At 38.2% G+C, this 24,834-nt stretch overlaps 1 protein-coding gene across 5 annotated transcripts in view; it reads left to right on the top strand.

Annotated features, from left to right (window-relative positions):
- The window catches only part of myo16 (myosin XVI), a 278,734-nt gene that overhangs the window by 105,132 nt on the left and 148,768 nt on the right, over window positions 1-24,834 (top strand). For all 5 annotated transcript variants that reach the window (XM_067443432.1, XM_067443430.1, XM_067443429.1 and 2 more), the window contains exons 5-7: window positions 17,236-17,344; window positions 20,943-21,067; window positions 21,234-21,359. In XM_067443432.1, the coding sequence (XP_067299533.1) occupies window positions 17,236-17,344; window positions 20,943-21,067; window positions 21,234-21,359 (360 nt within the window). The remainder of the gene's footprint in view (window positions 1-17,235; window positions 17,345-20,942; window positions 21,068-21,233; window positions 21,360-24,834) is intronic.

The following is a 24,834-nucleotide window of genomic DNA, read 5'->3' as shown; positions in this document are numbered from 1 at the left end:
GCCCCCTTCAATCTAAACCCATTTATAAAGATTCCTACACAAGCTGTTCCTCATCCAGTGAGTGTCTTCATCCTTCATATTAATGACTGAATCATTGCATTATTATCAAGAGGATATGGAAGCTCTGCCAGCTCACGCATCACACATGAAGCCAAGTTTCCTGCATTTAGAATCCAGGTGAAAATACAGATCACAATCTCATATATTCATGGAAAATACACAAAGATCTCTAAGAAAACTATCGTCTGGTTATTGTGAATGTGTGCCACGGAGACACCAGCTAAGCCTGCTCTACTTTTCAGTGCGTGTGTCTGACTCCAGACCACTTTCGACCTGATTTTCAGTGGAGCATGAAGCAGCAAACCATGTGCGCCTGCCAGCTCACTTCAATCACAGACCTCCTTTAGGAATACTGGACAAAAATACACTTTACTACTACTACTACTACTACTACTACTACTACTACTATGACTACAGCAGACATGTATATACACATTGCCTGTGTTCACTTCTGCTACATCCATCATTACATCCAGGTTGGATGCAGTCTGCATAATATATGAAATATCTGATATAATGTTTAGCCTTCTCTTCTCTTCTCCACTTCAGATGTAATCAACTATGACATCAAAATGTATATTTTCTAAGATTTGACGGATTCCTAAATCCACCCGCATGCAAATACTGGATGGTTCTGCACGAATCGCCCAGGCTGTGTGGCACTATTCATTTTCTGCCTACAATTTTCTAAGATTAGAGTTAATTTTAGAGTTACCTACGTAGTGTTGACTAGGCTATCGGATAAAGCATGTCATCAAAATATATTTGAAAGGATTATTGCAGCTTTCATAGACAATAGACGTTATGTGTATAATTAACAAACTATACCTTGATTGGCTTGTGCTTATCTGTATTTAAATAACAGAATCATAACTTAAGCATTATATGGTTGAAACCTTAAAACAGTTGATGCATATTTAGCATGTCCATCTTTGACTCAGCGCCAGCCACAGTGATAATGGGTTATTTATGTAACATGACATTTTCACTGTCATACAAGATTTTAAAAAAATCACTTAATTAGTCTGTATTGTCGTCATTTTTTTTTTAAAGTCTTTTTGAGTCTAAACTCAAAATGTTCCTCAAATGTCTCAAGCATGGTTTAATAAATTACAGAAAAGCATACAAGTGTTACTAAATACCTCAGATGTAACAAGTGTCTATTTTAGTAAATGGCAATCTCTTTTTTTCATTTATATATTTCTAAAAGCAAAGGAGCTTAATACATTTTGTTACTGAAGACCATGTCCTCCGGTGTGATATTAAATCGGGCAACTCCACTGACAAGTTTAAAGATGGCATGAAATCAAATTTTAGAATTCGTATTTTTATATGTAATATTGTAGTGTTTACTATAAATTATTTATCTGTGCACTTCATTAATAAAAAAAAAAAATAAAAAAAATAAAAGTATTTACCCTTATAATCTTTAATTATACTATTATTATCTTTAAACCCACTGAAGCTAAGCAGGGCTGAGCCTGGCCAGTACCTGGATGGGAGACCAACTGGGAAAACTAGGTTGCTGCTGGTAGAGGTGTTAGTGAGGCCATCAGGGGTGTTCACCATGTGGTCTGTGTGGGTCCTAACGCCCCAAGTGTAGTGATGGGGACACTTACTGTCAAAGAGCACCGTCCTTCGGATGAGACGTTAAACCGAGGTCCTGACTCTCTGTGGTCATTAAAAATCCCAGGATGTCTTTCGATAAAGAGTAGGGGTGTAACCCCGGCATCCTGGCCAAATTTGCCCACTGGCCTCTGTCCATCATGGCCTCCTAATACTCCCCATATCCTGATTGGCTTCATCACTCGGTCTCCTCTCCACCAATCAGCTGGTGTGTGGTGAGCGTTCTGTCGCAATATGGCTGCCGTCGCATCATCCAGGTGGATGCTGCACATTAGTGGTGGTTGAGGAGTTTCCCCCCTTCAATGTAAAGCGCTTTGAGTGCCTTGAAAAGCGCAATATAAATCGAACGCATTTTAATCAAATACATTTACCTCCCCTCCCCCCTCGAAACGACTTCTCCTCTCCCGGTTGTGTGCTATTGCGCGAGGGTGGGGCTATCGCGCTCTGTCTCGTTTCTGTGCCTCTCAGATGCCTGTCGCTGAGGGCATTCAAATCTGCCTACATTTTTTTTAGCAACGCCCAACTTCCAACGATCCAATCAGTTCACGAAAGAGGAAATCAAGCCCTGCCCTACATTTTTTCTAATTTCAGAGTCCGTTTCACTCGGCTATACGTCACAATAAGGTAAGATGAATAAAAAGATGATCTCAACTTTATTTTCATACCGACTTTAATTAGTTAAAGGACCCCATTGAAGGTAATGTTACTGCGAAGCTTATGATGAGCTTATGATTTTGTCTCAGAGTTGTTTCAAATATTTAACATTTTTTGGAACCACTATAAAAAAAGTGTTAATTTTATTGTTGTCCTTTGGTGTGACACCCCAATATTTCATTCTGTCGCACGTTAAGACACATTTCAATAAGAAATGTTAAAAGAAAAAAGTGAAAGAATTGACAAAGTTAATGACTCCTTATATTTTCTCAAACATCAGACTTTACCCTAGATCTCACTATGCATTTTTCTACAAAAGTGGTGTTTTACAAAAAAAAGCCTTTTAGCCTGCTACACGAACGTAGCAGTTGATAACGTAATGCATTAAACATTCTAATCACACCAGTGTGATTGTGCACTTCAAACACTTAATTGGCAAGTTATTTATTTTCTGGAAGCTGCACATCTTGTGAAAAGGGGCATTTTAGGACCCCTTTTAAGTAACTTTTAATTGCAATGATGCATCTCACATGATTCTGCAAAGATCAAACGTATCCAACTTGGGCAAGTTTGCATAGAAAAACAATGTAAAAGCAGCGCAGTGGAATGCAAAAATGCATTCTGTGATTGGTCCCTTACAATGTTCTTTTTAGGCATTTATCTTTGCATACAATACAGGATGTCATAAATTGACAGATAAGGAAATTGTGATATCTCGCAAAATTGAGGTCAATATTTCTGAATGTAAACCAGCGACATCATCTCCCACTTTGTGTCTGTTTGTTTGTGTGTGTTTGTGGGAGAAAGTGTGTTTGAGCATCTGCATGTGAACTGTGCCGCTGTGCTTTGAACCATTCTCTTTGATAGTACTCACAACAGATTTTGTGTGTGTGTCTGTGTGTGTGTCTGTGAGAACTACTCCTCGGTGCTGTATGAATGAATATTTCTGAAAGTAGGCCTCATTTGCATAAAAGTATGCAAGTCAGTTTGTGCAGAGCTCACACACGGCAGAGATAACGTGAAGACTTAATTAACTGCATGAAGACGTGATCCTTTCTGACTCTCACACTTTTTCCATTTGTGAGTCTGAAGATCCCTTAAATAGTGGCCTTGACCTTGCCTCATTTTAAAAGGGACCTTTCACATACACTCTGAATTCATTGTGCCACAACCTCTTTTGCTGTCTGATCCACATGCCCTCTATCTATCTACCAATAAAGCATTCAGTCTTTATCTTTGAGAAGAAAAGCACGTGATCGGGTATAGGAATGTTAGTATACTAGTGTTCTACTATTGTGAAAAAAACTATTTTGCCCAAATGTGCAGTAAACAGATCACACTGCATGGAATAATGGTGGCAACTTGACCATACTTTTCCAGTCATGAGAAATGCAGAAATATGAGCTGAGATTGAGACCCTATGAAGTGTCTTTGTCCGAATCGTTTCTTGACATTTACATTTTGACAATTGAAGAATTGAGCAGAAGCAAATATTACCATCTCAAATATTAAAGGCATGACTTCTGATTCATTAATAAATTAATTGCTGTTGTTTTTAGTAAACAAACAGACATGTGCTCTGAAACTAAAACACAGTGGGCTTTGAATAGGACACCTCCTTTTTGTATCCAGGGCAGGTTGATTGACACCCTTAAGCCTGACTGACATGTCATTGTTTGATTAGCTGTTTGAGGCTGACAAAATGACTGTGAATTAATGCAGTTTGGCTCTTGAATGGGATTGAGATAATAAAAATAATAAAAACAAAACAAGGATTCTCCTCAAGCAAGCCCCTTTAACCTCTTTTGCCACTGCCTCTGGAGAAAGGGTTGTCTCCGTTGCCATGGATACACATTTTCGAACTTCAGCGTATTTCTCAGTCTTGCTGTATTTTGCTCCATTTATCGTCAGTTGCAGTACATGCAGCCTTGTCTTCCACCATTTAGTCTTTAGCGAGACTTGCTCTAAATATATTTCATATATATATATCATATATATATCATATATACACATATATACATATATATATATATATATATATATATATATATATATATATATATATATATATATATATATATATATATATATATATATATATATATATATATATATATATATATATATATATATATATATATATAATATTGTGTGTGTGTCATACATGAGAAATAAATGTTAAGTGGTCTCATTTTTTTTCTAGAGCTGTTTTCATAATACCATTAATGTTACATCATGTTAATTTATTTCATAGTTTTGTATTGAATTTTTAACAATAAAATTATTAATATTTATTTAATTGAAATTTGTTGCTGTAATAATTTGTTGTACCTATACTAATATATTAGAATATACTTTTTAATCTTAAGTTCTTTAAATTCATAAATATTTTTTTTTTTTTTTTTTTTTAAACACAAATTAACACCAAAAAATTGTATGGCTTAATAAATGATCATATATTAATACATGTTGTTTATCTTGTTCATGATGCATAATGCACTTTAACCAGTGGTAACAATTACACAAGATTATTGACAGACTTTTAACACTTACACGTGCAGCAAGTTTATTTGCAAGTTAGTTAGTATTTATTCATCTACTTATTTACTTAACATTTACACAGTTTATAGACTTATTTAACACTTACACATCAAGTTTAAAATTATGTATTTACGTTTAGATCTAGCCTGTCATGGTAATATAAGACTATCCTCTAAGTTTCAGAGCTGAAAACTTCCTTGTTAGTCAAAAAAAAAACGCTTTTATAGACACTATCAATCTGGGGCTTCATCCTCACGTCATTGCGTGATGAAACACCGCCTCTATAGCACGTCTAATCCAGTAGCCCCGCCCACCGACTCATGGAGGACTTGTGCTAGCTGGTCAACAACAATACACATGCCGAGGAAGATTAAGATATTGCGCTATTCCTGGGTGCGGAAGAACATAGTCGCTGCATAAGCTTCCTTCGGATGCTAATATTAGGAATGAGTGGTTGAACTTTATTTTTAATGAAGTTCCATCTTACGTGGTGAAGACATGTTCACTTCATTTCACTGCGGGATCGTTTGTAAACAAATCTCCGGTCGATGCTGGATTTGGATCCGACAGGAATAGTGCAACACACCGACGTGAGTTTTTAAATGTGATAGTATTGCATTGTTATAGATCGTTTTGCTTATGTGTACGTGTCTAACAGAACATACCTCAGCACGCTGGACTCAGACACGTATGGGACAGGGCTCGCAAAGCCCGGCAGGCCGATGAATCTCTTTATATTCCGTTCTTGATCTGTGCTGTTGTGTCTCTCTCGACTTGACATTTGAAGGGCGGCATGCTTATATCGTCCGATCTTGCGAGCTATGTGTAATATAAAAATAATAGTCCAATCAATCGCGGGTGGATGAGAAATAAATCATTGTGTTTGTTTGATAAAGACGTTTATCAGCCCTGTGATCGAGAAAATCATACCGGTTGCCGCTTCTCTCGCATTCTCTCCTCCCTCATGTGAACTGAACTGACTGGAGAGCTTAAGCTCATTAAATATTCAAATCTTTTCCGATCGTAGCCGTGGGCGTTTACTTCCAAGTCTCCAGTGCGGCACGCCCATCAGAACCCAGCGTTCAGGAGAGAGACTCAAAACCAGTGTAGAAAATATCCTATTACTTATTAGTTATGATTTTTTTGAATGTAAAAACCACACAAACATCATTAGTTGACCTCAGACAACAGTATAACAATTTTTTAAAAGCCCGTTCATGACACCTTTAAGCCTGCTCACCGACACTATTGTAGTGAACATCAGTTAGGGTGGCATTCCAGAGACCAGTTTATGGCAAGGCCCCTCCCTAACTACCGGTGTGGAAGATGTGCCACACTATGATTGGACCCTTGGTGAATGAACATAAACAAATGTTCAGCAACATCAGATAAGATGCCAAGACAACTGCCAGACACCTCTTACATGGCAGGAAGGGGGGACCTTCTGCACCCACCACCACCAAGGAGAGGACTTCTCATTGGTCTACAAGTTGATTTTAACCACCAAACTCATTCCTAAGGTTAAGGCAAGTGCTGCCATAAAAATTCCTTCAGGACCTCCTGGAGGCAGCAGCAAAAGAGAGGCAACAGAGGTCTATCTAAATCCATTCATACACATGTTTGGAGGTCTTAAATGTATATGAACTGCAACTCATCCACCTCATCTTCCCACAAAGTACAGTTTATGTTAATGGTTATTGACTGTAAAAACAACAGTCCAGTTCTGCATCCTTCAGCCCAGCGTGGCAACGAATACTCGCAACTTTGCGCCCTTCCCACTGCACACTACCCGCATAACCATTGGAAGACATATCTACTGCCAGGACTGATTACCCGACTGTGTGGAGCGTGAATATAAACTTACCAAACCTCTATAGACGTTGGCATTAGTTTATACATGCAGCATGTTTTCTAACATGTTTAGATAACAGTTACTTGAGGTCAGGTTGTTACAAATAATAGGTTTATTATTTGTTTAATGATAAATATGTGATAAATTAGGTGGTTCCCATAAGAAGCATTCCCATAAAATTCTCTTCCATTGCTACATTCTGTACAACAGCATTGCATTTATCCATTCTGTGTTCACATCATTTATTGGTTTTATTGTTGCATTCATTACTTTTTGGTTATTAGTTTACTATCCTTTAGATATACATATCCATTACTAGCATTATTAAAGGGATAGTTCACTTTGAAATTAAATTTTGATATATTTTAGCTTACCTCATGGCATCCGATAGATGTAGTAGTATTTGTTTCCCCAGTAGTTTCAATTTTGATCATTTTAGGTCAAACCGTTCTTGTCTGTGCCTCACATAATGCAGGTCTATGGTCACCACCTCAAAGAGCATACACAGAAAAGTCCAAATTAAAGAATCCCCCATCGTAAGTACACACTGATGGCCTAAGACACGAAACGAGCGGTTTGTGTGAGAAAACGAACAGTATTTATATCGTTTTTACCTCTTGTAAATTGGATGCCCATGAGGTAAGCTAAAACATATATCAAAATTTAATTTCAAAGTGAACTATCTCTTTAATCGTTGAAGTATTTACTCTTGCATATCTATTGTTAATAAATTTCATTCATTTTATTACACTGTGTCTTCATTGTGTTGATGATCAAAGACTCTACTGGTTGTCCAGACTCAAATTCTTCAGATAAATCAGCTGACCAACTCCCTCTAATTTACATTAATTCTGAATTACTGAACAGCTCTTTTGCGAGTGTTCTTGTATTGTTAAGATAGTTTTCTTAGCTGTTGCCCCGTATCAAAGGGGGGAGGGGTCATCTGATACACTCATAACCACACCTTAAGTGACACGTGATCTGAAAATCACTACATCATCGATGAACTGAGTTAAAATCACTACACTATGCTGTGATTGGCTTGACCAGAGTTTGGTTTTTCCAGCTCGCAAGTTTATTGGAAAGTTGCTACACTGTAAAAAAAAAAAAAAAAAAAAGTCAGGTCTCCAATTGAAATTTTTTAAGTGGCTGGTCACATCTAAACTTTTTAGTGGGCCGAATTGAATTTCTGTGAATTACATTGTATAAATTCACAGAAATTCAATTTGGCCAACTGAAAAATGTAGATGTGACCAGATGTTTAGATTTAGATGTGTAAACAATACTCGCTGTCACTGCCACTAGGGTGCGTCTAGATTTCTAGGCTAGTATGAATCAGCATAAATGAAAGAAATACAAATACTACCAAGTATGAATAGTTTACAGTTTAGGTATATTATAATGAAAACAATGTCAGAGTGCAAAAAAATAAATAAATCATAATTCCCTTAACATAGTTTCATTTTGTTTTGTTCGTTTCGAGTTGTTCGTTTGTTTGTTTGTTTTTGTTCGTTCATTCATTCAAATAATATTTTGTGTGTGTGTGTGTATGAGAGTGTTTGTTTGATTCGCCCTGAAACTCAAAACCACTTTTCCCTGACTAATATGCGTTTTTTTATAATGCAACTGTTGTATATTTCAGCCTTTCTGTTTTTGTGCCATGTTGTGTCTGTTAATGCTCTTATCTCTGCTGTGCAATATGCAATGCTTTAGGTCAGAATCTCCCACACACACTCACACTTCAGGCTATCTCTCTCCTCCCTCTGCCTCTGCATCTCTCGCTTTTCCCTTCTCCATATTTGACTGCATCCTGCTTCCAAAACTAGACCATGACGACCTATTTTTTTGGATTAGTCAGAGTCAGGATTTGGGAGACACTATGTTACAGACTCATCTGTTGTTTCATTTAGGTAAGAACTGGATTAGGTAAAGGTTCATTAGCTTTCACTGCTTAGTCATTTCCTTTGAGGATTACTTCCTGAAGAAACAAACCTATATTTAATTGACATAATTGGTGGAAAAAATATATTTTTCTTTCTGCTTTTAAAACTAAACAGACATGGCTTTATAACGCATAGTATTATTATGTTGGCTTGACAAAGCTTTAAGGTTATTATTATTATTATTCTTAGCAAAAAAATAAACAGCATCTCCTCCTAGGGTTTTCAAGATACGACCACCAAACTCTGTTTAGATATCTATTTCTCTATTCTATTCTATTTCAAACTTAATGTTGTATCAATTAATATGTAGTATATAGCTTACTGTACATAATAAGGAAAAATGAGTTTGTCTTAGCACTATTTTAGACGTTTCTATTTGAAATGGTCAAACATATGTGCTTGCATTCATTATTCATTAAAATATTAGGATTCTAAGCCCTAATATGATGCATAAGCTATTAACGTTTTAAAATTACTTTTTTTAACCTTAATTACGACACGAATTGAAATATAGATAATAAAAATAATAAAATAGAAAATAATAAAAATTGAAGAAATATATTTTAAGTGGTCATTAATTGACTGTAATTATTGCTAAAATAGTATTTAGTAGCCTACTAAAAGATCTCTTCAAAATATTCAATAAACATTATTGAACTAAAATAAAGAAAACTAATTCAATTGAAAAATAGTTACGGTGTATGGTCACATTTGACCATCAGTGTATTAGTGTGACCAATTAGTAAGGAATATCTGAGGGCTAAATACAAGACAATTAATGTTAACAATGTTGTATCTCTATCACTCTCCATAATAAAACGATCCTGTGAATATGGCTGACTTAATAATCAATGCACACTAAGCTGTCCTTTTTAACAAAACTTGCTGCAAACATCTAGTGAAACTGTTGTGTACCTTGTTGTGTGTTAAGCCATTCAAATGCATTAACACCGTGCTAGAAGTATTGAGCACTCCATGTACCGCGTGACTGCGCGCGGCGCGCCGCCCCGCCGGTAGGTGAGAGCATGCTGCCACTCCACTTTTCAACGCCTCTGGCTTTAACATTAGCGCCAAAACGCTATTTATTGTTTGAATTTCGCATTAAAACTTAATAATAAAAAAGCTATAGGCATAGCTTTGTTTAATATAAAAAGCAGGTTTGGCAATTTGGTGTGAGATTAAGCATGGAGATTAAGATGAGCAGCGTGAGAGCGTGACACGGAGCCCGAAAGCATGTGTGTCACGCCAAATGCGTGAGAGTTGGCAACCCTGTTACAGGCTGGTATGAATTGTGGTTTTGGTCTCAGTGGTGCGTGGGTCAATGTATAAGCAGCCTGCACACGACCGACGTTTTCAAATGACCCGCCCGCAACTCGGGTCGCAAAAAAGAGAAGAAAATAGTGTACCCGACCCGCTTCCTGACCCGCATTTTTTAAAAGTAGTAAATGCTCCCTGGCATAATATCCATTAATCCAGCCTGTGGAGGAGAGAAATGTTTCAGGCCCTGACCTGCGCTCAGAGGTGCAGCGGCGAGAGCAGGCAGTTCTTGAGGCGGCACATCATTTTCCATTTCAGCTGTCTAGATGCATATTATTGATGAACGCGATGTTTATGTTTCGACCCTGCTCGGAGAATTCATCAGCAGGTCAACTGAGAGAAAGCACACTTTTGGAAAAATGTGAAGCTCTTAGGAGCACAAAGTTACAAACTGTTCTTTTTCTGAATACTGTATGATTTTGTCATGTAAAAAAGGCTTGATTTATTTTATTTCATTTAGTTTTCTTAACAATTAAGATGTTGCATGTGTTTATCAAGTCTAACCGAAGTGTGTGTCTCTCCCCCGACTTTCCCAACAAAAATCCCGTCCTGGAATGTATATAGCCTACGCCCTACGCCAAAATTAGTTTTATGCACGCGGTTTTTCGCGTGCATATGATACGCATTTTAAGGTGCATTATACACATGAACCACCCACCCCACCACCCCCATCCTACCCAAGAGCGTGTCATATACACCCACTAAAGTGCGTATCATATGCAAGCCAAAACTCGTTTTACCGTATACATTCCACGAGATTGCACACGCGTAGCTATTGATACGCATTACCATGTGATCGTGTTGGACATTACTGAGCTATATGCGTTTTAAAGTATAGCCTATTAAAGTTGTACAATATTATTGCTCAGTTCAACGTGTTGGGAAATCGGGCATTTTGTCCCGCGTCATCTTTATTTCAAACAACCCGACCGACCGCGACCTGAGTATCATTAAAAATATTTTTGGATGACTCATAACCACCGGTACCTGCGGGCTCATTTTGGATCAACCCGCGCATCACTGGTCTGTACGGCTAATTTTGCCCTTCACGACAACTGTAAGGGGGGTGCATTTTTTTTTCTCATTCGTTTACATTATATAAAGCCTTAAAGTTCTGCATAATTAAGGGCGTGGCCACTTTGAGTGACAGGTGGATAGCCATTTATCCGCTGTCTGTTAGTCATTACGTCATCTCAGCTCCGGCCACCAAGCCCCAACATCAAAGTTTGTCCCAACAAACTTTAGTCGGTTATTCCCGTGCCCCAGGAGCCATGTGTCCTTGATGCGACTTTTGCGTTGTTCTGACAAACGAAATATGTAAATCCAGTGTATGCCAGTAGGTATTGCTTATTGAACCGCAGAAATAGAGCTGTTTCCCAATAGTTGTGAAATCTACATGGGGAAATCTTTTGCCCTCACCCAAAATGTCTAATCGCTTGAATTCTTTTTGGAATTTGTCTGCGATTTTTGCCTGCGATAGTTTGCTGAACATGAGTAAATGTGACTGCATCTTTACACAGTACACACATGGTTATTAATGCAGTTTGATAGATATCATAATGGCATTAATTTGCATATATAATTTTTTTAAGCTACATTGGCAAAAAATAGCATGTGACTTTTAACACTTTGTACTGAAAAAAATCTGTGCAAAAAAAGTTGAGAAAACCTAAAAGTTTAATGCAATAGTTGTACAAACTTTGAGTTATCTCAAGTTTTTTGTTAAATAGTTGAATAATCTTTAAAGGGGTGGTTGCATGCAATTTGACTTTTTTAACTTTAGTTAGTGTGTAATGTTGCTGCTTGAGCATAAACAGTATCTGCAAAGTTAGAGCACTGAAAGTTGAATGCAAACAGAGATATTGTCTTTTAAAATTATGGCAGTTTATTGCCTACAAAAACGGCCGGTTTGGACTACAGCAAGCTTCTTCCTGGGTTGGTGACATCATAAACCTTTGCACACCGCTGATGTGACTTCTGCCCATAATGGGAAGGGGAGTGGCCTTTCCAGACAACCTGTGCTTGGCACTTCAGCCAATAAAAATACATGAAACTACATTTGGCCATCTAACCCATCAAAGACCATTGCGTTTTTCAGAGGGAGGGGCTTCATAGAAGCAGGAAGCAAACGAGCCGTTCAAAGGACAGTGGAGACAGCGGTGTGGAAAAAAGGTCAAATATAAGAAAAATACAGCGTAAAAAAAGAAAAAAGAAAAGAAAATCAGTATTAAGACATGTGGACAAGGGAACCAAAGCTGAATTTGGTTGGATTTTTTACAGTGATGTCTTCGCTGGGCATGTCTGTTGTCAATAGCTTGAGGCTGCCTACACTATATACGTCAAAGTGAACTTTCCAAATCCTTTTGTCCTGTTGATGGAAGTAGCATAGTATACTAGTATGGGGCAGTTTAATGTTGTCGACCTTGTATATTGGCTCGTTTTGCTTTTCTCATGATGGAGTGCTTGTGTCCTGTGCAGAGGGGTTGTAAGGGTCAGTCAGAGGGTGGACGGTGGTCATAATTACACCTGCTTAAGGTGCAAGACTCCTTGAGTGGTTTCAAAAAGGTAAATGTCAAATTCACTTCAGTGAAGCATGCAGATGTTCTGAAGATTTCCATATCTGATCCAAAGTTAACTGCGTTCTCATTTGCTATTAGCCAATTATCATAACAGATTAATTTTAACAAAGGCAATTAAGCCTGTGCTCAAAGCCCTGTGATGGGACACAGACAGCCATCATGCAGATTAGATGTGATTACGTTACGTGATTGTCCTTGTTTCCTGGTGCAGTCAGAGGGAAGTGTTTACTGTTTCTTTTTTCACTTTCCCAGGGAGGTTGTTTCATCTCTTTCTCCTTTGTTGACATGATTTGGAGTTCCTCCCTCTGCAGTCCTCTGAAATAGTGTGTGCGTGCGTGCGTGTGGTTCCAGTATACCTTATGGGGAGAAAATCATATTAAGTGATATAAATGTATGTGTATGTATGTTTGTGTATTTTTTTATATATTTTTTTTTACTTCTGTGATTAGGTTTAGGGAATAGAATATACAGTTTATACAGTATATCATTATGTCTAAGGGAATGTCCCCATAAAACATGAAACCCAACATGTGCGAGTGCAGATTCGTCAGCTCCTCCTTGTGACCTTGCTTGCATCAAATATCTCTAAATGAAGGTGAATGGAAGGAAATGATGGGGAGATGTATTAGAGTGGATCAATAGGCTACATGCACCATCACAGCACCGTTGCATGTTAATGCTTGTTCCATGTTTCATTCCAATTCGAAAGCATTTCCGTTGGGGCAAATGAATTACTATTGTTATCCATCATAACGAAATACATTTGAACCAGTCCCAGAGGTCAGCTTGTTAACCCCTCAAATGTGTGTACTGAGTTATGACATTTTGTCACACATTATGATCTGCTGTCTAACCTGTGATGATCGCTGTAGATCAGTAGTAATCTATTAGTTCCCGCTACTAGACACAGCATCGTTCATTACAGTCCTATAGACTAGGTCAGTTTGTGTCCTTCTCATACAGTACACTGTGGCTTCTTTTAGTAGCACCAGGATAAAACACACACACACACACACACACACACACACATATATATATATATATATATATATATATATATATATATATATATTAGGGCCGGGACTCGATTAAAAAAATTAATCTAATTAATTAGAGGCTTTGTAATTAATTAATCGAAATTAATCGCATTTTAATCGCATATAAATATTTGACCTGAGAACAATGAGAAGTAATTTTTCACATGTATTTTTAGTATACCATTGAATAATGACTGAATACATAAGCTTAATCAACAAAATATTGTTTATTTATTTCAGTCCAGCGGACCAGCGCAATGTTTGCCAGTTTAGCAAAAGCATTTTTGTGATATTTGAGGCTCAATGTGCTGCGGTGATGCGCAAATTCCTTGTTGTATAGCTTGCACACAACCGTGCTCTTGACGACGCTTCCATTCTTTCGTTTTTAAAACAAAATTTCCCATCCACGGAGCCAAGCAGAGCGGTCTCATCAGCTTCTTCGTTCATGTTCACTCATGCCCTGCGTCTCAATCAGCTCCCTAGTGCCCTAGTCAGGGCACTGATCAGGACATAAGTCAATGGGCTGACTCCCTGATCAGTGCCCTGACTACTGAACTAGGGAGCTGATTGAGACGCACCCAAGGTTTGTTGTTGTCTTGACTCCGGAGCGCTAGTTGGTGTTCCAGTATAATCGGTCCGTCGAAACTGATTCATTGAAAAACGTTCCGCGGTGCAAAAATAAATGCGGTTAAATTTTTTATTTTTTTGCGTAATTAATTAACGCGTTAAAGTCACGTAATTAATTAATCTTAATTAACGCGTTAAAGTCCCGGCCCTAATATATATATATATATATATATATATATATATATATATATATATATATATATATATATATATATATATATATATATATATATATATATATATATATATATATATATATATATATATAATAAATAAATAAATAAATATACGGAGAGGATAAAGATGTTTATGAGCCCTGTGGTTAAGAGAATCATTCCGGTTGCCGTTTCTTCCTCAATCTCTCCTCTCCGTCATGTGATCTGACAGGGGAGCTTAAGCTCATTAAATATGCTAATCTTATCCAATCGTAGCCGTGGGCGTTTACTTCCAAGTCTCCAGTGCATCACGCCCATCAGAACCCAGCGTTCAGGAGAGAGACTTAAAACCAGTGTAGAAAATAGCCTATTACTTATTAGTTATGTTGTTTTTGATTTTAAAAACCACACGGACGTCATTAGTTGACCTCAGACCACAGTATAAAAAAATTAAAAAAGCCAGTTCATGACATCTTTAAACACTACCTTAAAAAAACTATTACTAAAACTTACTAACTATTAATAAGCAGTAAATTAGGAGTTTGAGGCAAAAGTCGTAGTTAATAGTGAATGTGTTCCCCATGTTACCTTGTAGTATATTGTATTATACTATATATGATTCAAAAGTTTGGGTCAGTATGAATATATATTGATTTATAATATGCATTAAACTGTAAAAAAAAAAAAAAAAGTTGTTTTCACTAAAATATTAAGCTGCTCAACTGTCTTTAATAATGATAATAATAAGAAATGTGCAACAAAATCAACATATTAAAATGATTTCTGAAGGATCATGTGTCTCTGAAGACTGATGATGGAGAAAATTCTGAATTACCATCACAGTTTAATTGTTAAAATGTTAAATTGCAATTATTAACCTACCGTTTTTTTCTTTTTCTTTTTTTTTTCTGTTATATTCCCTTGTACTCCTGCCTTTATAAAACATGATTAGGACTTTGTTAGCCAAAGAGGACTGGGTGCGTTCTGACAGCTTCATCACCTCTCAGTATGAAGGGTGAACATCCCCACCACCATCTCCTTCACATTGACCTCCTAATCAATTCACACCGGTCATATCTTGTTCAATAACAGTTCCACGCCAGACGGATCGATGAATCGCCACCAACACACACACACACACACACACACACACACACACACACACACACACATACACACACACACACACACACACACACACACACACACACACACACACACACAAACACACCATGTTCTCATGTGTCCCCAATGAGTTGGGGGACTGCGGTGTAGTGTGTGAGATCTCAGGGAGGAGGGCATGACACCATCATGTGGCACACTGTCAGATCGAGTCGGTGCTCTCTGGAGCTTTGCGCGTGGGGTGGGGCGTGTCCTAAAAAGCCATCGCTCATAAATGCAGACAAAAGAGCTGCTGATAGTTAATGTTAATTAATACATTCATTAACCTACTGCTAACCTCAGTGCGTGATTGACACAACCTCCCCAGTCGGAATGTGCTGATGGCTGGATCTGAAACGCATGCTGGGAAAAGATACAATAAGCTGCATATTTGTCACAACGCCTTTGTGCTCCAACCAGTCAGATGGAGACGTGCCATTTGCAGCTTTAATTAAACACAGACCATTATGAGAGATAGTTGTAAATCTCATGCAGTGATTTGCTGAAGTTTAGTTTTGTATTTTAAATGTCATGCATCTCTCTCTCTCTCTCTCTCTCTCTCTCTCTCTCTCTCTCTCTCTCTCTCTCTCTCTCTCTCTCTCTCTCTCTCTCTCTCTCTCTCTCTCTCTCTCTCTCTCTCTCTCTCTCTCTCTCTCTCTCTCTCTCTCTCTCTTCTTTATTTGAAGAACCCATCAAATAGCTCAACAACCATGGTTTTACTTTCTGTGATGTATTTGAAAAAAATCGCAAGGACTGGAGATTTTTTTTTTTAAGGTGCACTTTTTTTTTTTTTTTTTTTAGCGCCATCTAGCGGTGAGGTTATGAATTGCAACCGGCCACCCCTTCCTTTCGAAGCACATATAGAAGCTACGGTGGCCAGCACAGGCCAAAGATGTTATCGTCTGAGACAGCTGAGTGTAGCTAGCTCTCTGTAGAGTAGTTTGTCCGTTTAAGGCTACTGTAGAAACACAACGACGCAAAATGGCGACTTCACTGTAAGGGGGCCTGTTACATGGTGTATGTAAATAGAAATACACAAAAACATAACGGTTCATAATGTAAGCTCTTTATACACCACTGAAAGCATAGTTATGTATATTGTATTGCATTTCTGTCAATAGATCCTCATAAATATTACACATTGCACCTTTAAGTAATGGATCTACACTTTGGACCACTTTTTTTGCATATATAGATGACATTAAAGCTAACAGACATGCACTAAAAGGATAGCTCTCGTTTGTTTGTTTGTATATGATGACGCCGCCATTATTTTCCGACCATTGCAGTATTCATAGAAATTCCACATGCTCAAAAGTCTTAACCTCGCGCCATGCTTCCTGCTTGCAAAGAGTCTCATCACTGTCTGGAGTCTCTAGAGAGCAGACCCTCATAAATCACATCACCCCCTGCCACCCAGACACTCAACAGCGTACCGTAGACCCTATTAACCTGCCCCAATCTTAATGAGTTAGTTAACGCACTATTTTCTGTTAATGTAGCTCATCCCTGAGCTCGGGCGCCTGGGGAGTGCTGGGCAAGTGTGATAATTGGCCGTAGTTTATCATCGATTGCAGACTGATGAATGGGACGAGAGGGACTCAATTTGTTTATGCCTTGTTTTGCTTTATCTGGCTATCATCTCCCTCTCCCCCTCCCCTCTCCATCACACCTCGTCTGAAGGCCGGAGTCAATGTGCTGCTGCAGGATGTGAATGGGAACATTTCACTTGACTACGCCACAGAGGGGACGGAAACCAGCTACATCCTCATCAGACACCTGGAGGAGAATGGTAGGGTCATTTATTTATTCGCTTATTTGTTTACAGTTTTGTATGTCTACATACACGCATAACTAGGACTTAAAGGGTTAGTTCACCCAGAAATGAAATTTGATGTCATTAATGACACGCTAATGTCCTTCCACACCTGTAAGATCTCCGTTCATCTTCATCACAGTTTAAAATATTTTATATTTTAGTCCCAGAGCATATGCAGTCTATGCACACTGTACTGTCCATGTCCAGAAAGCTAATAAAAACATCATCAAAGTAGTCCATATGTGACATCAGTTGCTTGATTAGATTCTCTTGAAGCATCAAAAATATATTTTGGTCCAAAAATAACAAAAACTACTTTATTAGTTTTCCGCATTTGTTTTCAAACCTCAAATAAAGAGTCAAACGGCCCTGACTCAGTGAATCAATCAATGATTCGGATCACCAATGTCACATGATTTCAGCAGTTTGGATCACGTGTAAAACTGCCAAACTGCTCAAATCACGTGACATCTGCAATCTGAATAATTGATCGATTCACTGATTTATGGCTGTTGAATCAGTGAATGTATGCCGCGCCCACACTTACCTCAGCTGCGTTTATCATGATGAATGTAATCGGACTTCCTGCTGCATTTGTGCCATTTGTAATGTGACTCTCGTTCAGCTCACAGGCACGTTCAGTTTTTAATTGTAGTGTCTATTCTCTAACTGAACTGATTTTTTTGAAAATGAGCGCGGTGGGCAAGTGATTCAGTAATCCAGTAGCGGTGGTTTTGGGAGTGGCCTCATACGGCAGCGAAGCAAGTGCATTCTGGGAGTTGTTGTCTTTCATCTAGGGCTGCACGTTTTCAAGTTTTTCATTAACCGTTAACCGAGGCCCTTAGCGGTTAATACTCGGTTAACCATAGTGTGCGTCAGGGTTATTTTTAGCTTATTAATTTGACGACCACCATCTCCGTAGTGAACGCGCCTATAGAGAGAAATGCACATCATGGATTACATAATCAGAGAGTAGCCTATTTCTTTTCGTTTTAAATTGTTAAAAGACATTTCAAGTTTCTTAAGATCTATTTCATGTCTGCGAGGCGTACGCTGAGTTTCGTTAAATTAGGATGAGATGCGCTCCAGTTCACGAGCAATGCAAGTGGCCGCGAGGTGAGGGCGCCTGCATGATTAGGGCATTAGTAAAATATGCAGCCGAGAATGATTCACACAGACTCAGCGTTTGACTCGCGCGGCTGCTGAGCCTCTCCCGGCAGAGAGTTTAAGCATCTGTGGACTCGTCCCTTCAGCTCTGGCCATCTTGCTTTCAGTCCGCGATTAGCTTTTTTGTTTTCTTCATTACAGTTAAAGTAACGTCTGCTTTTCTCTAGTCATTCACAAGTTTCTCACTTAAAACTTTCTTTCTTCTGCTCCGTTATGCACAGCGCGCGCGGCTCGCGCTCTGCTTCTGCCCTAATGCGACTTATAGTCCAGTGCGATGTTTGTTATTTTCCTCTTCATGACGCATATTTTGACTGATGCGACTCATACTCCGGAGCAACTTATAGCCTGAAAAATGCGGTAAGCACTGCATTGCAATACTTGCATTTTGCCCCGTCACTCTCATTTTTGAAGTGCTCCCACGCTTTCTTTGCCGGCTTAGAAAGCTGGTCATGACTTCTTGTGAATATTACAAATGTCTGGCAGCGCTCTTGCGGTCTCTTGGGGTGCAAACATATATTACAACTAAATTCAAAGCACGTCATTGACGCCACTTAACCGAGTAAAATGTTTCACTCGGTTACGCAATTTTTAACGGTTAATCGGTCAATCGGTTAACCATGGACACCCCTACTTTCATCCCCATGAGACAAAAATACATTTTCTCTTTTCTCAGTCTAGAAACCAGTCTAGAGACCAAATTCAAAAGTAATTTTACATTTCTACTACATTAATAACCCACTTTAATTAGAAAGATAAATGCTAAATGACTGAAGTAACCCTTTAACGACTTTTTAATTAATGAACATAAATGTACACTACCGTTCAAAAGTTTGGAGTCTGTAAGATGTTTTTAATGTTTTTAAAGAAATCTCTCAAAAATACATTTTTTTGAAATATTATTACAATTTAAAAATAGGTCTTTTGTGGCTAATGTTTTTCCAAAGTTACTAGCCACTCAGCATTTTCACTGGCAACAATTTTGACATCAATACCATTTTTTACAAAGGCAATCATTCTCATAATTTGGCAGCAGCTATATTAGGCTGCTGTCACTTTAAGACCTGGGGCACGGATCCATTATACAGTTACACATGCGTTTTCTTTCTTTCACTATTAAGTGAACTTTATGCTAATTTAAAACGTAACTGACTGTTTACGTTAATACTCGCCAAGACCAGCGTTTTGACTGTTTTTTGTGTGTATTTGGTTAAGTTCATTAAGCAGCGGAAAAAGGGTTAATAAAAAAAAACAAAAAAAAACTTGGTAACACTTTATTTTGAGGTTCAGTTATTAACTATTAGCTTATTAGCATACCTATTACTAGGATATTGGCTGTTTATTAGTATTTATAAAGCACATATCAATGCCTTATTCTACATCCCTTAATCCTACCCAATACCTAAACATAAATGCTACAAAAACTACCATAATAACTATTAATAAGCAGTAAATTAGGAGTTTATTGAGGCAAAATTCATAGTTAATAGTAAATATGTGTTCCCCATACTAAAGTGTTACCAAAAACTTAAATTATTACTGGGAGGTTTTCACACTTTGGGTGTGAGTTCAGAATCTGCAGGACTGAGTAAGAATATGCACAATATGTACAATCTCACACCAAAATTTAAAGCCCTATAACACCAATAATCTTCATCTGGAGCAAACAAAATGAGCGAGTAAGGGACGCTGTTGGTAGAAAGCGCAGTTGATATTGTGTTTCCACTATTCTGTGGAAAATCAGTATTGGAAGCTCATTTGAAGAGTATTGGAAGTACCTTTTAGATATTTCAGTATTGAGATAGTGGCTAGTAGGAGTGACTGTGTTACATGCCACTGCTGAATTCCACCCACATTTGATGGGTTGCTAGGTGTTAATGTCAAGCCTTATTAGTATCTATTCCAGTAGGTACTAGTTCTTATTCATTAGCTACTAGTTCATAAAAACACTAAAGTACTCGTACCTAGTGGAATAGATACTAGTATTTGACAAAAAAGTACTTGTAGCATGCAAATAGAATAGATACTACAGACAACTATCCAGTCTGGTTTTCAAGAATGCGGTTGTGAGTCCTGAATTCAGTTATAGAATACGGTTGTCCCTCCCATAAATAACTGGACTATATGTGAACAACTGCATTAAGGACTCAAATACAGAACCGACAACTGTATTCTGTTGCTGTGTGAACGTGTCCACAGAGCACCATTTGCAAGTGAAGATTATTTGATTCCTCAGACATGTGAAACTGAAGAATATATCCTCCATTTGACCCAAGATAAGAGCGCAGAGAGTCTGAGAGATCCCATACTGTCTGATCCCGTACACTGATGAATAAGAGCTGTGTCATCGGACATCTGTCCTGATGTCCTCCTCACTTTGACACCTGTCTGTGCATTTATTTTTTAGGTGTGGACATGAGCTCTATGCACCAGATGAAGACCCAGCGCTCATCTACCATGATGTCTGACGTGAGGCAGCTGGTCAGCAGCGGGGGCAGCGTCAATCAACAGAATGATGACGGGGTCACGCTGGTGAGAAAATGCATGAATCCCAAAATATGTAACGGTTCACTGATCTATAAACACAACACAGTCTGTTTAATGTGTACAGATGGTGATTTGAATGGGAAGGTTTTTTGGCCAAACGAAACATGACCTGTTAAATGCGTTTCTTTTGGATGTTTTTTTGTATGTTTAGCTACACATCGCCAGTGCCAGTGGTTATAAGGAAGTGGTTTCAGTGCTGCTGGAGAACGGCGCAGATGTCCAGGTGTCTGACAACAGCTACTGGACACCCTTACATCTGGCTGCTAAATATGGGCAGGTATATATTACATTGCACTCATTTTCTTACGAATTGTCCAAATAAATATAGACTAAATCAGGAATTTGATTAATACATGTTATTACAGGAATGCATGCACATGCCAAACTATCTCTTGTAGAAATTGTGTATTTCATTTTTATTTAGATTTAATTAAAGGAATTACTTTTTTTTTTTGCATTGGCACACAACTCCCTGTGCTTTCTTGTGTTTAGTCGTTATGTCAGATCACTGCTGTTCACGGTCAGTAAATATATCGATGTTAGAGTTATCGTAGACCATATACGGTTCATTATATCACCCTCCCTTCCTGTTCCTGATTAATGAGACTTCAACATTTCATTGATCTTACCAATTCCCAGCCAGATGGAATCAAGCTTCGAGGGTACCATACAAATACTAATGTGTTTTATATGAGTTAAATAACAGCGTTTGGAGATTGATTTCTGGAGGAAAAGACAAACCTGCTGACATGGTCAAATTTTTGATAATGTTTCAGGTTGCTGATGAAGAGAATTTTCTTTCTTCTCCTTTGTTCTTTTTGTCCCTCAGGACACTCTTGCCTACATACAGATATTTCAGCTTTTTTTTTTTTTTTTTTTTTTTTTTGCTGTGAGTTTTAGGTTTGTGGTTAGTACATTCAGAATCCAGTGCATGTATTGATTTTTCTCTCCATTTCCCCTTTTCCATTAACATGGTGGTGCCGGAAGTTATGTGTATAAAAGAAAAAGAAAAAAAAAAGATGTTCAGGCCTGGACCTATGTGGACCAAAAAAATGTCCCCACAAGGACAAGGATTTAACATAGGGTTAAAGGTGCAATGGGTGATCTGGGATTCTAACTTTAGCCTGCTAGCAATAAAAGCCTACAAAAGCCACGTCCGAAGCCACGCCTCCTCCAAAACACATGAACGCGCACACAGACCAGAAGCAAGATGTCCAGAGACAACGTTATTGGATTACATCATGTACCATACTACAACAGTAACAGTACTACAATAACGAACGTAAACGTTTGCCTGCTATTTTCTCTCTGTCTGCACAGCGCACGTGAACGCAATGATGTATGATGTCTGCAAGAACAGGGTGCGCAGTGGTATGCAAACACACGATGACTAATAGGGAACACATGCTATCATTTCATTCGGACTGAATGCTACAAATGCCTTCCACAGACAATATATATTTATAAAAATACTTTGACCGCTTAACATAGGGATTGCTATTAGGATATGAGGGGACTTTTAATCAGCATAACAAAGATGTTTCTATTCTAGTTACCTATTGCACCTTTTAGTAATGTAGAGTTTTTCTGGAACACACACACACAAATAATAAACACGAATGGATGTTTTCTCTGGCCACATCCATAATTCATTGAAGCAGGGCCAGAATTTCACTCTCACTCTATCTCACAGAGACAGACAGAAACATTGAGTGAGTCATTAGCACTGCAGATGGTTGTGTGACTCAGCAGAACTGCCAGGCTGCTGAGATTCAGTTCAGTTTCATTGTTCACCAACTTGACACATATCTGTACATGCAGTAAACAATAGAGAAAATTGTAAACTGAGTGGAATCCGTGGCGAGGCCAGGAATTTAAAAGTGAGCGGATCTTGGTAAAATAGGGTGGACCAATGCCTAGTCTTAAATTACACCATTTCTAGCCATTTCCACCGAAATTACCCAGGACAATTTTTCCCAGGAACCCCCCACCCTCAAAAAAAAAAAAAAAAAAAAAAAAATATGAATATATATATATATATATGTGTGTGTGTGTGTGTGTGTGTGTGTGTGTGTGTGTGTGTGTGTGTGTGTGTGTGTGTGTGTGTGTGTGTGTGTGTGTGTGTGTGTGTGTGTGTATGTATGTATGTATGTATGTATATATATATATATATATATATACACTCACCTAAAGGACTATTAGGAACTCCTGTTCAGTTTCACATGGCAGTTGCTTCAGTGCTCTTAGGGGTGTGGTCCTGGTCAAGACAATCTCCTGAACTCCAAAACTGAATGTCAGAATGGGAAAGAAACGTGATTTAAGACATTTTGAGCATGGCATAGCTGGTGCCAGACGGGCCGGTCTGAGTATTTCACAATCTGCACAGTTACTGGGATTTTCAGGCACAGTCATTTCTAGGGTTTGCAAAGAATGGTGTGAAAAAGGAAAAACATCCAGTATGCTGCAGTCCTGTGATTGAAAATGCCTTGTTAATGCTAGAGGTCAGAGGAGAATGGGCTGACTGATTCAAGCTGATAGAAGAGCAACTTTGACTGAAATAACCACTCGTTACAACCAAGGTATGCAGCAAAGCATTTGTGAAGCCACAACACGCACAAACTTGAGGCGGATGGGCTACAACAGCAGAAGACCCCACCGGGTACCACTCACCTCCACTACAAATAGGAAAAAGAGGCTACAATTTGCACAAGGTCACCAAAATTGGACAGTTGATTTTGGTGTGGTGGATGTGGGGGGTGTTTTCCTGGCACACTTTAGGCCCCTTAGTGCCAATTGGGCATTGTTTAAATGCCACGGCCTACCTGAGCATTGTTTCTGACCATGTCCATCCCTTTATGACCACCATGTACCCATCCTCTGATGGCTACTTCCAGCAGGATAATGCATCATGTTACAAAGCTTGAATCATTTCAAATAGGTTTCTTGACAATGAGTTTACTGAACTAAAATGGCCCCCACAGTCTCCAGATCTCAACCCAATAGAGCATCTTTGGGATGTGGTGGAACAGGAACTTTGTGCCCTGGATGTGCATCCCACTAATCTCCATCAACTGCAAGATGCTATCCTATCAATATGGGCCAACATTTCAAAATATTATATATATATATATATATATATATATATATATATATATATATATATATATATATATATATATATATATATATATATATATATATATTTGCTTACACAAATTAAACACAATCTTACAGCTTACATTTGCACAAAACAAAAGGCTGCAAATTCACACACAAACTTATAGTCATGATGAAAGGATGTAGATGTAAAATTGTCCCAAACAACTCCGCCATGCTCGCTTCATTTTTCCTTGTGTCTGGTTTACATGTTTCATGGTTGAGCAGCATGCACACGCATGACCCTGCTTAATCAATGATCAAAATGTTTTGTCGATTAAATTAATTATCGATGATTAATCGAACGTTGATAAATTGTAAGCATCCCTAGCCATCTTATTAGCCAAGTTATTCTGTTGTATTTATCCCCAAAGCTGTTTTTGAGTTAATTTTGGTCATACACACATAAATAATACATCAAACATGCTTTCACATCATAGATCGTATGCACACACATGCATGACTCTAATGTGTTTGAGTCCGAAATACTATGATTTAGTACCTTGGACACACTGTCAATGTGTGTAAAGCTAGCAGCAGCACAGTAAGAGAATTAAAAAGACAGGTAAACAAATGTAGATGAATATGTCTATATA

Source organism: Pseudorasbora parva, chromosome 5 (assembly GCF_024679245.1).
Source record: "Pseudorasbora parva isolate DD20220531a chromosome 5, ASM2467924v1, whole genome shotgun sequence".
Lineage (NCBI taxonomy): Eukaryota > Metazoa > Chordata > Actinopteri > Cypriniformes > Gobionidae > Pseudorasbora > Pseudorasbora parva.
Note: the sequence above shows the minus strand (reverse complement) of the source record. Positions and strands in the feature narration are given on the sequence as shown.